The 12,260-nt window shown below is 46.8% G+C and overlaps 1 protein-coding gene across 1 annotated transcript in view; it reads right to left on the bottom strand.

Moving 5' to 3' along the window:
- Positions 1-12,260, bottom strand: part of nav2b (neuron navigator 2b) — a 314,640-nt gene that overhangs the window by 33,917 nt on the left and 268,463 nt on the right. The window contains 1 exon segment of the mRNA XM_070439864.1: positions 10,492-10,621. Within this exon segment, the coding sequence (XP_070295965.1) occupies positions 10,492-10,621 (130 nt within the window).

The raw sequence follows: 12,260 nt of genomic DNA, 5'->3' as shown, positions 1-12,260 counted from the left end.
TCAGCCTTATGCCATCATTCCAGTTAAACAACTCCACATGTCCCTATTACTGTGAATGCTTTCATATTCTCATCAGCAAACAGCRCTCATTACAAACACACCGTCAAGACCAGGATGCTTGTTTAAACATCACATTATACAAATATCCTCTTTGTTCTATGAGCTGTTGCTCAACCGCCAAGGGAAAAGATTCCTATTCAGGAACTTGATATTGATGAGGATTTTTCTCTAATTTGGGTGCAGTCTGCTCTCATCTCAGAAGTAATGTGTGGATCTGAGGCATTAACTCTGTGGTTGAACATTAACGCTGGTTGATGTCACTGCTGCCCATCTGGCTTTTCATCTGAGGCATGTGGCTGAATCACTTCAAAAACATTGGTTGAGTTCAATAAGGCATGCAACATATATATATATTTTTTTAAACGCGTTGCAATACAAAGTGAAAATGAACTCTTTCTATTGGACAGGTCGAGGTAGTCCCTCCCTGTTTCAGTCCATTTGCTTCCGTTTGGTGCCTAATGAACAAGACCGTGGTCAGGAGAGTTAGCAGTGGATTACATTGGACAGTCCCTGACAGGGCCTGGAGTGATTATAACAGGAAATCAGCAAAGACGACTTCATGCTTCATGTATCAACATTACCGCCTCAAAATGAAAAAAGTGGATAAGTAAAGACTTGAGAAAGAGAGGTAGAGGCAGGCGAACAGGACCATTACATTGGCCGTTCAAATAAACAATGTGTTGAAGCTGTGTTTTGTAGTGTGTTTTCCCAGCGCTCGCCAAACTTACGTCAGCCTTGGTTATAACAGGTCATTGTTCAACTAGCTACTGAAAATACTCATAAAAAATGATTGCCAGGGAAAGAATTTTAATGGCCTCTTTCTTTATCAGCCTGAATCATAAACACTGTTATCTCTATAGCCTCAATAATAAATCCAAGCCATATTCTACAGAGCAGCAGAAAAATGCAACACAAAGCAATTCTATAAAAGGCAATACAGTTACAGAGAAAATGGGAGGGGACTTTGTGACTGAATGTTGGCTTGAAGAGCTGGTTTTGGGGCYGTCTGCATTCTACTGTTTGATTTTAAGTCACTCGTTGGCACGGGAGGATGCAGTGAAAGCCTTAATGGTAGAAAAACATGAAAACAAAACGGGTGCCAAAGCTGCAGTCGCTCCTCTCGTCTACCCAGTTCCTTTTTATGACTGGAAATAACCTTGCTGAACAGTATTCTACATCACATTCACAACCATGCCAACTGCTTTATTCCTGAAAAAACTCACTCAGTGCTGTTGTCGGGATGTTCCACTGAAAAGAGACTGTCTCTCTATAGGAACAGTGTGTGGTTATCTTTGGAATAACAGAAACTGCTTCTATCACACAGTCTTCCACATAAGCAATGATGACAGACATAAGTTTGTGAGTGTTGAGGTGTATCTGATAAGGACATGGGTCAGGCCTACTACTACACTGTATATACAAAAGCATGTGGACACCCCTTCAATATATGGATTTGTGGAAATAAATATGTGAATATGTGGATTTGGCTACTTCAGCCACACCCGTTGCTGACAGGTGTATAAAATCGAGCACACATTGCACACATGCAATCTCCATAGACAAACATTGGCAGTAGAATGCCTTTACTGAAGAGCTCAGTGACTTTCAACGTGACAACCGTCATAGGATGCCACCTTTCAAACAAGTCAGTTTGTCAAATTTCAAGTGCTGTCCTGTTATTGTGAAGTGGAAACATCTCGGAGCAACAACGGCTCAGCAGCAAAGTGGTAGGCCACACAAGCTCACATATGGGGACCGCAGAGAGCTGAAGCGCGTAGCGCGTAAAAATCCTCTGTCCTCGGTTKCAACACTCACTACCGAGTTCCAAATTGCCTTTGGAAGCAACATCAGCACAATAACTATTTGTTGGGAGCTTCATGAAATGGGTTTCCATGGCCGAGCAGCTGCACACAAACCTCACCATGCGAAATGCCAAGCGTCGGCTGGAGTGTAAAGCTCGCTGCCATTGAACTCTGGAGCAGTGGAAATGCATTCTATTGAGTGACGAATCACGCTTCACCATCTGGGAGTCCGACAGACAAATCTGGGTTTGGCAGATGCCAGGAGAACGCTACCTCCCCCAATGCATAGTGACAACTGTAAAGTTTGATGGAGGAGGAATATTGGTCTGGGACTGTTTTTCATAGTTCGGGCCCTTAGTTCCAGTGAAAGGAAATCTTAACGCTACAGCATACAATGACATTCTAGACGATTCTGTGCTTCCAACTTTGTCGCAACAGTTCTGGAAAGGCCCTTTCCAGTTTCAGTATGACAATGCCCCCGTGAACAAAGCAAGGTGCGTACAAAAATGGTTTGTTTAGATCGGTGTGGAAGAACTTGACTGGCTTGCACAGAGCCCTGACCTCAACCCCAATGAACATCTTTGGGATGAATTGGAATGCCAACTGTGAGCCTGGCCTAATAGCCCAACATGAGTGCCCGACCTTACTAATGCTTTTATGGCTGAATGGAAGCAAGTCTCCACAGCAATGTTCCAACATCTAGTGGAAAGCCTTCCTAGATGAGTGGAGGCTGTTATAGCAGCATATTAATGCCCATGATTTTGAAATTAGATGTTTGACGAGCAAGTGTCCACATACTTTTGGTCATGTGTGTAGTTAAGCCCATAAATTCAGCTCCTGAGTGGTGCAGCGGTCTAAGGCACTGCATCTCAGTGCTAGAGGCGTCACTACAGACCCTGGTTCGATCCCGGGCTATATCACAACCGGCCGTGATCGGGAGTCCCATTGGGGCGGTGCACAATTGGCCCAGGGTCGTCCGGGTTAGGGGAGGGATTGGCCGGGGTAGGCTATCATTGTTAAAGACTAAATTGTTCGTCAAATAAAGCTTAAAAAAAGTTCACCCCATGGCTCCCTCCCTGGTCAGCTCTAAAGCAGGGTTCAGTGCAGTCACGGCCCTGTGGGTACACTGYCATTTCAACGTGGGTAATATTTGGTTGAGAAGTTGATCATTGAGATTACAACCTATATTCACCCACTCAAAAAGACTGCAAAAGTTAGTTGAATTTCCCAAGTGTTATCACAATGCTTTCAACCATCTAAAACAACGTTATTCAAAGTCGGGGTCGCCAAAATGTTTTTTTTTTTTTTTTACATTTGAAAGATACAATTGTATTTCCCAAAACACCAAGCAGAGAGAACGTTTGCTGTGTGCATCGTTGAGGCATGTGTGGATACTGGTAGGTCCGAAAGAAAAGCAGCGGGGCTCTCGGATCAGCTTTCTCCATTCAAATCTTATCTTAACATTATAATTAATCCACAATACTGACGACGGATCAGCTCCTAGAGAGATATTATCACCTATTGCTGCAAATATTGATTCAACCAGTTTGTGCCCAATTGAGTGGGTTGGAGTTAATTCTGCCTCATATCCTCATATCATGACTGAGTAATGACTCACTGTTCAAAGGCTTGACGGAGCAGGTTGAGGGTTCACAAGCAACGTCTGAAATGTATTCTACCCTCTTGTGGCTTTGAGTCTCTAGTGACTCTTGTCACCGAGTGAACTTCAATAAGCCAATCTAGTTGGTCTACATTGTTCAGAAGCACCTAAAAAGGATTGCTTCATGCAGTCTCAAGAATCTAGATTGAGACACTTTTACAATATGGCAAACAGAACGTCTTCTCCTCAAATCAGTAGTCTAAAAGGTGAACATGTGCACTTGAGAATAAATACATACAAATTTTTCTTAATCTTATCCGATTCAGAATAGATGAAGTGGAGAGGGCTGATGTGGATAGGGGATAGGGGGCTGCTCCCTCTGCTGTTTCCTTAAGTCCATGATCATCTCCTTTGTTTGGTTGACGTTGAGTGTGAGGTTATTTTCCTGACACCACACTCCGAGGGCCCTCACCTCCTCCCTGTAGGCCGTCTCGTCATTGTTGGTAATCAAGCCTACCACTGTAGTGTCGTCTGCAAACTTGATGATTGAGTTTGAGGCGTGCATGGCCACTCAGTCATGGGTGAACAGGGAGTACAGGAGGGCTGAGAACGCACCCTTGTGGGGCCCCAGTGTTGAGGATCAGCGGGTGGAAATGTTGTTTCCTACCCTCACCACCTGGGGGCGGCCCGTCAGGAAGTCCAGGACCCAGTTGAACAGTGCGGGGTCGAGACCCAGGGTCTCAAGCTTAATGACGAGTTTGGAGAGTACTATGGTGTTAAATGCTGAGCTGTAGTCGATGAACAGCATTCTTACATAGGTATTCCTCTTGTCCAGATGGGATAGGGCAGTGTGCAGTGTGATTGCGATTGCGTCGTCTGTGGACCTACTGGGGCGGTAAGAAAATTGGAGTGGGTCTAGGGTATCAGGTAGGGTGGAGGTGATATGATCCTTGACTAGTCTCTCAAAGCACTTCATGATGACGGAAGTGAGTGCTACGGGGCGATAGTGGTTTAGCTCAGTTACCTTAGCGTTTCTTGTGAACAGGAACAATGGTGGCCCTCTTGAAGCATGTGGGAACAGCAGACTGGGTGTCAGGTTTTGGCCAAGACTGTTCGGGTTTTGGTCACTAATGTCCCCATTGCACCTTTTTTGTACCTTTTGTTTTTCTTGCTCTAATTATTGTTTGCACCTGTAGGTCATTCCCTTTTTAGTATTTAAACCCTGTGTGTTCCTCAGTTCCTTGCTCAGTGTTTGTAAGTTAGCACCCAGCCCCAGCCCAAGTCTTGTTTTATTCAGATATTTCTCTTGTTGGATTTTCCAGAGGTTCTCTGGTTTAGTTCTTGTGTATTATTTGAGTAGTCTTTTGAGGTTTGTTTTTCCCTGCTGTTTTTTGCCACTTTGTGGAGTTTCTTTTGTATTTTGGAGGATTTCCATTTTGTGCCTTTTGGCTTTATTTTTGGACATTGTGGATTTAGTTTCTTTGCCTGAAGATTTTGTTCTTTAATTAAACCACCATCTCTAGTACTGCTGTGTCTGCCTCATCTTCTGGGTTCTGACGATTATTAGTGACTGTTTCTCGCACCGGGTCCTGACAGAAACACTGAGCCATTATAATGAACCCAGAGGCAGCCAGTACCCAGGATCTTTTTTCCATGCTGTCCCACCACGAGGGGACTGTCCAACGCCACGAAGCTGCTCTGGTTCAGCAAGAGGCCTTAATGGCTAGACATTCTCAACTTCTGTCAGAGATGCTGACTTCCATAAAGCAGATTTCGGATCGGCTTTCCCCGGCAACCGCTTCTGCTCCAGTTCATCAGATTCAAGTGCCCCTGGCAGTTAACCCCCTGGCTGAACCTCGTCTACCGCCTCCCAACGGTTCTCAGGGGATCCCAGTGTTTGTAAGGGTTTTTCACCCAATGTTCTCTCTCCTTTGAGCTGCAACCATCGTCGTTTCCACACGACCGGTCCAAGATAGCATATATCATCACCCTGCTGTCGGGAAAAGCCCTAGCCTGGGCTACTGCTGTGTGGGATGCCCAAAGTCCCTGCTGTGCCAGCTACTCTACCTTTGCTGAAGAATTCAAGCGAGTGTTTCAAGGTCCTACCAACGGCCCTGACTCAGCCAAACAGCTCCTGACTCTCCACCAAGGTCGGCGCAGCGTGACGGACTATGCCATCCAGTTCCGCACTGTGGCAGCAGCAAGTGGCTGGAACGACGAGGCGCTCACAGTGTGTTTTTTGAAGGGTCTTTCTGACACCATCCAAGATGAACTGGCCACTCGGGAACCACCGGACAACCTCGAGTCCCTTATCAAGTTGGCTTCACGCATAGACCAGCGTCTGAGAGAGAGAGAACTAAACCATAGACCGCTCACCCTAGCTCCTATCGGTTCCAGCTCCGAGTCTCCACCTTTATCCGCTGGCTCCACCAGAACCCATGCAGGTTGGACGCATCTCCCAGGCTGAGAGAGACCGCCGGATGAGGGAGCGTGCTGTCTATATTGCGGCAAACCGGGCCATTCCGCTCCACGTGTCCCAGGCTCCAGGGAAACGCACTCTCCCGTGCAGGCCTGGGAGGAGTGTAACGGGAAACATAACCTCCTCCCATCCATCCAACTCCCGCCTGCTCATTCCAGTTACCCTTTCCTGGACGACCACGAGTTTTCTCTTCAAGCCTTGGTAGACTCTGGAGCCGCAGGTAACTTCATGGATGGGGTCTGGGCGAAAGAGAATGGCGTTCCTTCTGAACCTCTGAGTGACCCCATAAGGGTTACTACGTTGGATAGAAGCCCTTTGGATCTGGACTTGTTACCGTGCCACTACCCCCTTGCGACTTTCAGTTTCCCAACACCAGGAATGATGAACTTTCATCTGATCTCCTGTTCCGAGTTCCCTCTCGTCCTTGGTTATCCCTGGCTTCACAGCCATAACCCTCACATCGACTGGTCTGTGGGCACTATCAAGCAGTGGGGTCCTACGTGCCAAGCCACTTGTATCTTCCCGAGTTCCCCGAGTTCCCCTTCCGAGTCTCTAGAATTCATCGACCTGTCCCGAATTCCCGAGTGTTACCATGACCTCAAACTGGTATTTAGCAAACAGAGGGCCACCAAACTACCACCCATAGACCTTACGATTGCACCATCGACCTGTTTCCGGGGACCTGCCCTCCCAGGGGTCGGATCTTTTCCCTTTCCTCCCGAACGAGCTGCTATGGATACCTACATCAAGGACGCTCTGGCAGCAGGCCTCATGCGTCCATCTACCTCGCCGGCGGGAGCAGGGTTTTTCTTTGTGGCCAGAAAGACGGTGGATTACGACCTTGCATCGACTACCGGGGACTCAATGCCATAACCGTCCGTAACCGCTACCCGCTACCCCTTATGGCCACAGCCTTTGAGCTGCTCCAGGAAGCAGTTGTCTTCACTAAGCTTGACTGCGGAACGCATACCATCTTGTGCGGATCAAACCCGGGGACGAGTGGAAGACCGCTTTCAACACGCCTACTGGTCACTACGAATACTCGGTGATGCCCTTCGGCCTGACCAACGCTCCGGCTGTGTTCCAAGCGCTCATAAACAATGTGCTTAGGGATATGCTTAACACTTCGTGTTTGTTTACTTAGATAACATCCTCATCTTTTCGAGCTCCCTTCAAGAACACACTAAGCATGTCAGACAAGTGCTCAAACGCTCCTAGACAGCCATTTGTACGTTAAGCCGGAAAAGTGTGAATTCCATTCCTCTCGAGTACAATTCCTGGGATTTATAGTGGAACCCGGTCGAGTCCAGATGGACCCCAAGAAGGTGGGCGGTAGCGGATTGGCCCACCCCCAAGTCCGTTAAGGAAGTTCAGCGTTTCCTGGGCTTCACCAACTTTTACCGCAAGTTCATCAAGAACTTCAGCTCGGTGGCAGCCCCTCTCTCAGCTGTAACCAAGGGTGCAACACAAGGTTTTGTGGGGAAGAGAAGCTGAGACGGCCTTCCAAGGACTCAAGCAGCGCATCCTCTCTGCTCCCATCCTGACACTACCAACGGCGGATGAACCTTTTGTGGTGGAGGTAGACGCATCAGAGGTTGGGGTTGGAGCTGTCCTGTCTCAGAGGGGTGAAAACAAGAAGCTTCATCCTTGCGCCTTCTTCTCTCACCGGCTTACCCGGCCGAGAGGAATTACGATGTGGGGGATCGTGAACTCCTAGCGGTTAAGATGGCATTGAAGGAATGGAGACACTGGCTCGAGGGGGCTTCTCAACGTTTCAAGTGCTTACGGACCACAAAAATCTGGAGTATATCCAGCAGGCGAAGCGGTTGAACTCCAGACAAGCTCGATGGTTCTTTTCTTCAGCCGATTCAGTTTATCCTCACCTATAGACCCGGGTCGAAGAATCTCAACCGGACGCCTTGTCACGAATCTACTCTCCTGCCATTCGAGAAGATACTGACATGACTGTCCTTCCGGCCGCTAAGATCGTGGCTCCGATCTCGTGGCAAGGGGATACCGTGAAACAAGCTCAAGCCATCGAACCGGGCCCTGGAGGAGGTCCTGCTAATCGGTTGTTTTGTTCCCAAGGCAGCAAGGTCCCAAGTCCTTCTGTGGGGGCACCCTCTCGCCTCACCTGTCACCCGGGCGTAGGTCGCACCTTGGAGTTCATCCAGCGTAAGTTCTGGTGGCCCACCATAAAAGAAGACGTTGCCACTTTCGTCAAGGCCTGTTCCGTGTGCTGCCAGGGCAAATCTTCTCACCTCCGCCCTCAAGGACTCCTTCACCCTCTATCTATTCCCCACCGACCCTGGTCCCATATCTCGTTGGACTTTATTACTGGCCTTCCTCCGTCTCATGGTAATCTACGATCCTAGTCATCATCGACAGGTTTTCTAAGGCGGCCAGGTTTGTTCCCTTGACCAAATTACCTTCTGCCAAGGAAACAGCTGAGTTGGTGATTAACCTGTGTTCGAGTCTTTGGGATTCCGCAAGATATGGTTTCCGACAGAGGTCCCCAGTTCGCCTCAAGGTTTTGGAAGGCCTTCTGCCAACTCATAGGGGCACGGCCAGTTTATCTTCAGGACCATCCGGAGTCCAATGGCCAAACGAGAGGATGAATCAGGAGCTGGAAACCACCCTCAGATGCATGGTTTCCAACAAACCCGTCCACATGGTCATCATTCATTGTTTGAGCCGAGTACGCGCACAACACCTTGTGCTCCTCCTCCACTGGTATATCCCCGCATGAGTGTCAGTTTGGCTATGCGCCTCTATTGTTCCCGGACCAGGAGGCAGAAGTCAGAGTGCCTTCAGCCTCGAGGTTCATCAGACGCTGTCGGCTTACGTGGAAGAAGGCACGTCTTAATCTTCTGCGTTCCTCTCAGCAGTACCAATGACAAGCCAACAGACGTCGCCGTCCCGGTCCTACCCTGTACCCCGGCCAGAGAGTATGGCTCTCAACTAAGAATTTACCACTACGGGTGGAGTCTCGCAAGCTGTCCCAGAGGTTCATCGGTCCCTTTAAGATGCCAGGAGAGTCAATCCCGTTACTTTTCGCCTGCACTACCCAGATCCCTTAAGATCAATCCAACATTTCACATTTCTTTATTAAAACCTGTTGTTTTTCTCCCCTTATCCCGCAGGCAGACCTCCCCCTCCGCCCGGTGTCATCGGTGGCCAGTCGGCTTATACGTCCACCGGATACTGGATTCCCGCCGGGTGCAGCGGTCCTGGCAGTATCTGGTGGACTGGGAAGGCTACGGTCCCGAGGAGCGCTCCCTGGGTTCTGCCAAGGACATACTGGACCCTGACCTCATTCGTCAGTTTCAGGACCCTCCACCATGAGAAGGCTGTAGGAACGTCAGGAGCCGTTCCTAGGAGGGGGATTCTTGTCAGGTTTTGGCCAAGACTGTTCGGGTTTTGGTCACTAGATGTCCCCATTGCACCTTTTTTGTACCTTTTGTTTTTCTTGCTCTAATTATTGTTTGCACCTGTAGGTCATTCCCTTGTTAGTATTTAAACCCTGTGTGTTCCTCAGTTCCTTGCTCAGTGTTTGTAAGTTAGCACCCAGCCCCAKCCCAAGTCTTGTTTTATTCAGATATTTCTCTTGTTGGATTTTCCAGAGGTTCTCTGGTTTAGTTCTTGTGTATTATTTGAGTAGTCTTTTGAGGTTTGTTTTTCCCTGCTGTTTTTTGCCACTTTGTGGAGTTTCTTTTGTATTTTGGAGGATTTCCATTTTGTGCCTTTTGGCTTTATTTTTGGACATTGTGGATTTAGTTTCTTTGCCTGAAGATTTTGTTCTTTAATTAAACCACCATCTCTAGTACTGCTGTGTCTGCCTCATCTTCTGGGTTCTGACGATTATTAGTGACTGTTTCTCGCACCGGGTCCTGACACTGGGATTGATTGAATATGTCCGTAAACACACCAGCCAGCTGGTCTGCGCATGCTCTGAGGATGCGGCTAGGGATGGCGTCTGGGCCGGCAGCCTTGCGAGGGTTAACACGTTTAAATGTTTTACTCATGTTGGCTGCGGTGAAGGAGAGTCCACAGTCTCTGGTAGCGGGCTATGTCGGTAGTACTGTATTGTCCTCAAAGAGAGCAAAGAAGTTGTTTAGTTTGTCTGGGAGCAAAACATCGGGGGTTCGCGACGGGGCTGGTTTTCTTTTTGTAGTCCGTGATTGACACTGCCACATACCTCTCGTGTCTAAGCCGTTGAATTGCGACTCTACTTGACCTCATTTCTCTTGTGAATAATTGGATGGCTCACAAAAAAAAATCTACATGGAATTAAAATATTTTAATAATTAGTTGATCAACAACCCCAAAACATTTTGGTTAATCGCTCAGCACTACTAATTGAAAATCAGCAGGGAAATATCTGGCTGTGGACATCACGTGATCTATATTCAGAGTTTATTGATGGGAAATTAAAGTTTAATAAGCGTTTCTTGGCTTTATTATAAAATAGAAAAAAGAAACAACATAATGTCTGTTCACTGTCATTCTAATTCTATGGTTGCCACGCCCCTGATTGGGGCAGAACCTACCTGTCCCTCTATGTCCTTGCAGGAGTCGGACGGAGTGTTGACGTAGGAGCTGACTGAGGAACTGGTGTTGATGTCATCTGTGTCGACGGTGTCACTGATCCCACTGCTCACCGAGCTGCTGTCGTCCCAACTGGATGAGAGGAACACAGAAGAGAGAAAGAGTTTGAGTAGATTTGGTAAAAGTTATTAGAGAGAAAGAGGTAAGACACGAGAGACATAACTAGAGTGGGAAAGGGAAAAATATGTAGAGCAGGGTTCCCCAACTGGCCACCCACGTTTGGCCCGAGGGTTATTTTATTTTGCCCCCCCAAGTGTTGGGGGACAGAAAAKACTAAAAACACCAGCAAATCAGCTCCAAGTAATTTTAATGTTGGAAGTCTGTTCCAAAGTATTCACACACATAATAGAGAGACGTATGTGATCGTATCCAAATGTAAAAAAGGTTTGAAATGATTATGTTTTAGTCAAATGTTAACTGTTTGGGCTTCTTGCGGTCAATTTACAGTCTACAACTAATTTGTATTTATTTCTTGACCATCCGCTTAAGAACAAAATCGGTAAGAGGCTGAATCTAGTTGATGATCCCTGCTGTAGAGAAACCGAGAGACATTAACAAAAGAAGACAGGGTGGAGAGAAACAGAGAGACATTAACAAAATAAGACAGGGTGGAGAGAAACAGAGAGACATTAACAAAAAAGAAGAGAAATTTTTGTTAATGTTTCTGTTTCCTCCACCCTGTCTTCCTTTGTTATGTCTCTCTGTTTCTCTCAACCTGTCTTATTTTGTTAATGTCTCTCTGTTTCTCTACACCCGTCTTCTTTTGTTAATGTCTCTCTGTTTCTCTCCACCCTGTCTTCTTTTGTTATTCTCTGTTTCTCTCCAACCTGCTTATTTTGTTAATGTCTCTCTGTTTCTCTCCACCCTGTCTCTCTGTTTCTCTCCACCCTGTCTTATTTTGTTAATGTTCTAGTTCTTCTCCACCCTGTCTCTCTGTTTCTCTCCACCCTGTCTTATTTGTTAATGTTCTCTGTTCTCTCCACCCTGTCTTATTTTGTTAATGTCTCTCTGTTTCTCTCCACCCTGCTTTTTGTTATGTCTCTCTGTTCTCTCCACCCTGTCTCTTTGGTTAATGTTCTTCTGTTTCTCTCCACCCTGTCTTCTTTGTTAATGTCTCTCTGTTTCTCTCCACCTTGTCTTATTTTGTTAATGTCTCTGTTTCTCTCCAACCCTGTCTTATTTTGTTAATGTCTCTCTGTTTCTCTCCAACCTGTCTTATTTGTTAATGTCTCTCTGTTTCTCTCCACCCTGTTCTCTGTTTCTCTCCACCCTGTCTTATTTTTGTTAATGTCTCTCTGTTTCTCTACACCCTGTCTTATTTTTGTTATGTCTCTGTTTCTCTCTAACCGTCTTATTTTGTTAATGTCTCTCTGTTTCTCTCCACCTGTGTTATTTTGTTAATGTCTCTCTGTTTCTCTACACCCTGTCTTATTTTGTTAATGTCTCTCTGTTTCTCTCCACCCTGTCTCTCTGTTTTCTCCACCCTGTCTTCTTTTGTTAATGTCTCTGTTTCTCTCCAACCTGTCTTATTTTTGTTAATGTCTCTCTGTTTCTCTCCACCCTGTCGTATTTTGTTAATGTCTCTCTGTTTTCTCTCCACCCTGTCTTCTTTTGTTAATGTCTCTCTGTTTCTCTCCAACCTGTCTTTATTTTGTTAATGTCTCTCTGTTTCTCTCCACCCTGTCTTCTCTGTTTCTCTCCACCCTGTCTC

This window comes from Salvelinus sp. IW2-2015, linkage group LG4q.1:29 (assembly GCF_002910315.2).
Source record: "Salvelinus sp. IW2-2015 linkage group LG4q.1:29, ASM291031v2, whole genome shotgun sequence".
Taxonomy (NCBI): Eukaryota; Metazoa; Chordata; class Actinopteri; order Salmoniformes; family Salmonidae; genus Salvelinus; species Salvelinus sp. IW2-2015.
The sequence above is the reverse complement of the archived record's forward strand: the minus strand, read 5'-3'. Positions and strand labels throughout refer to the sequence as shown.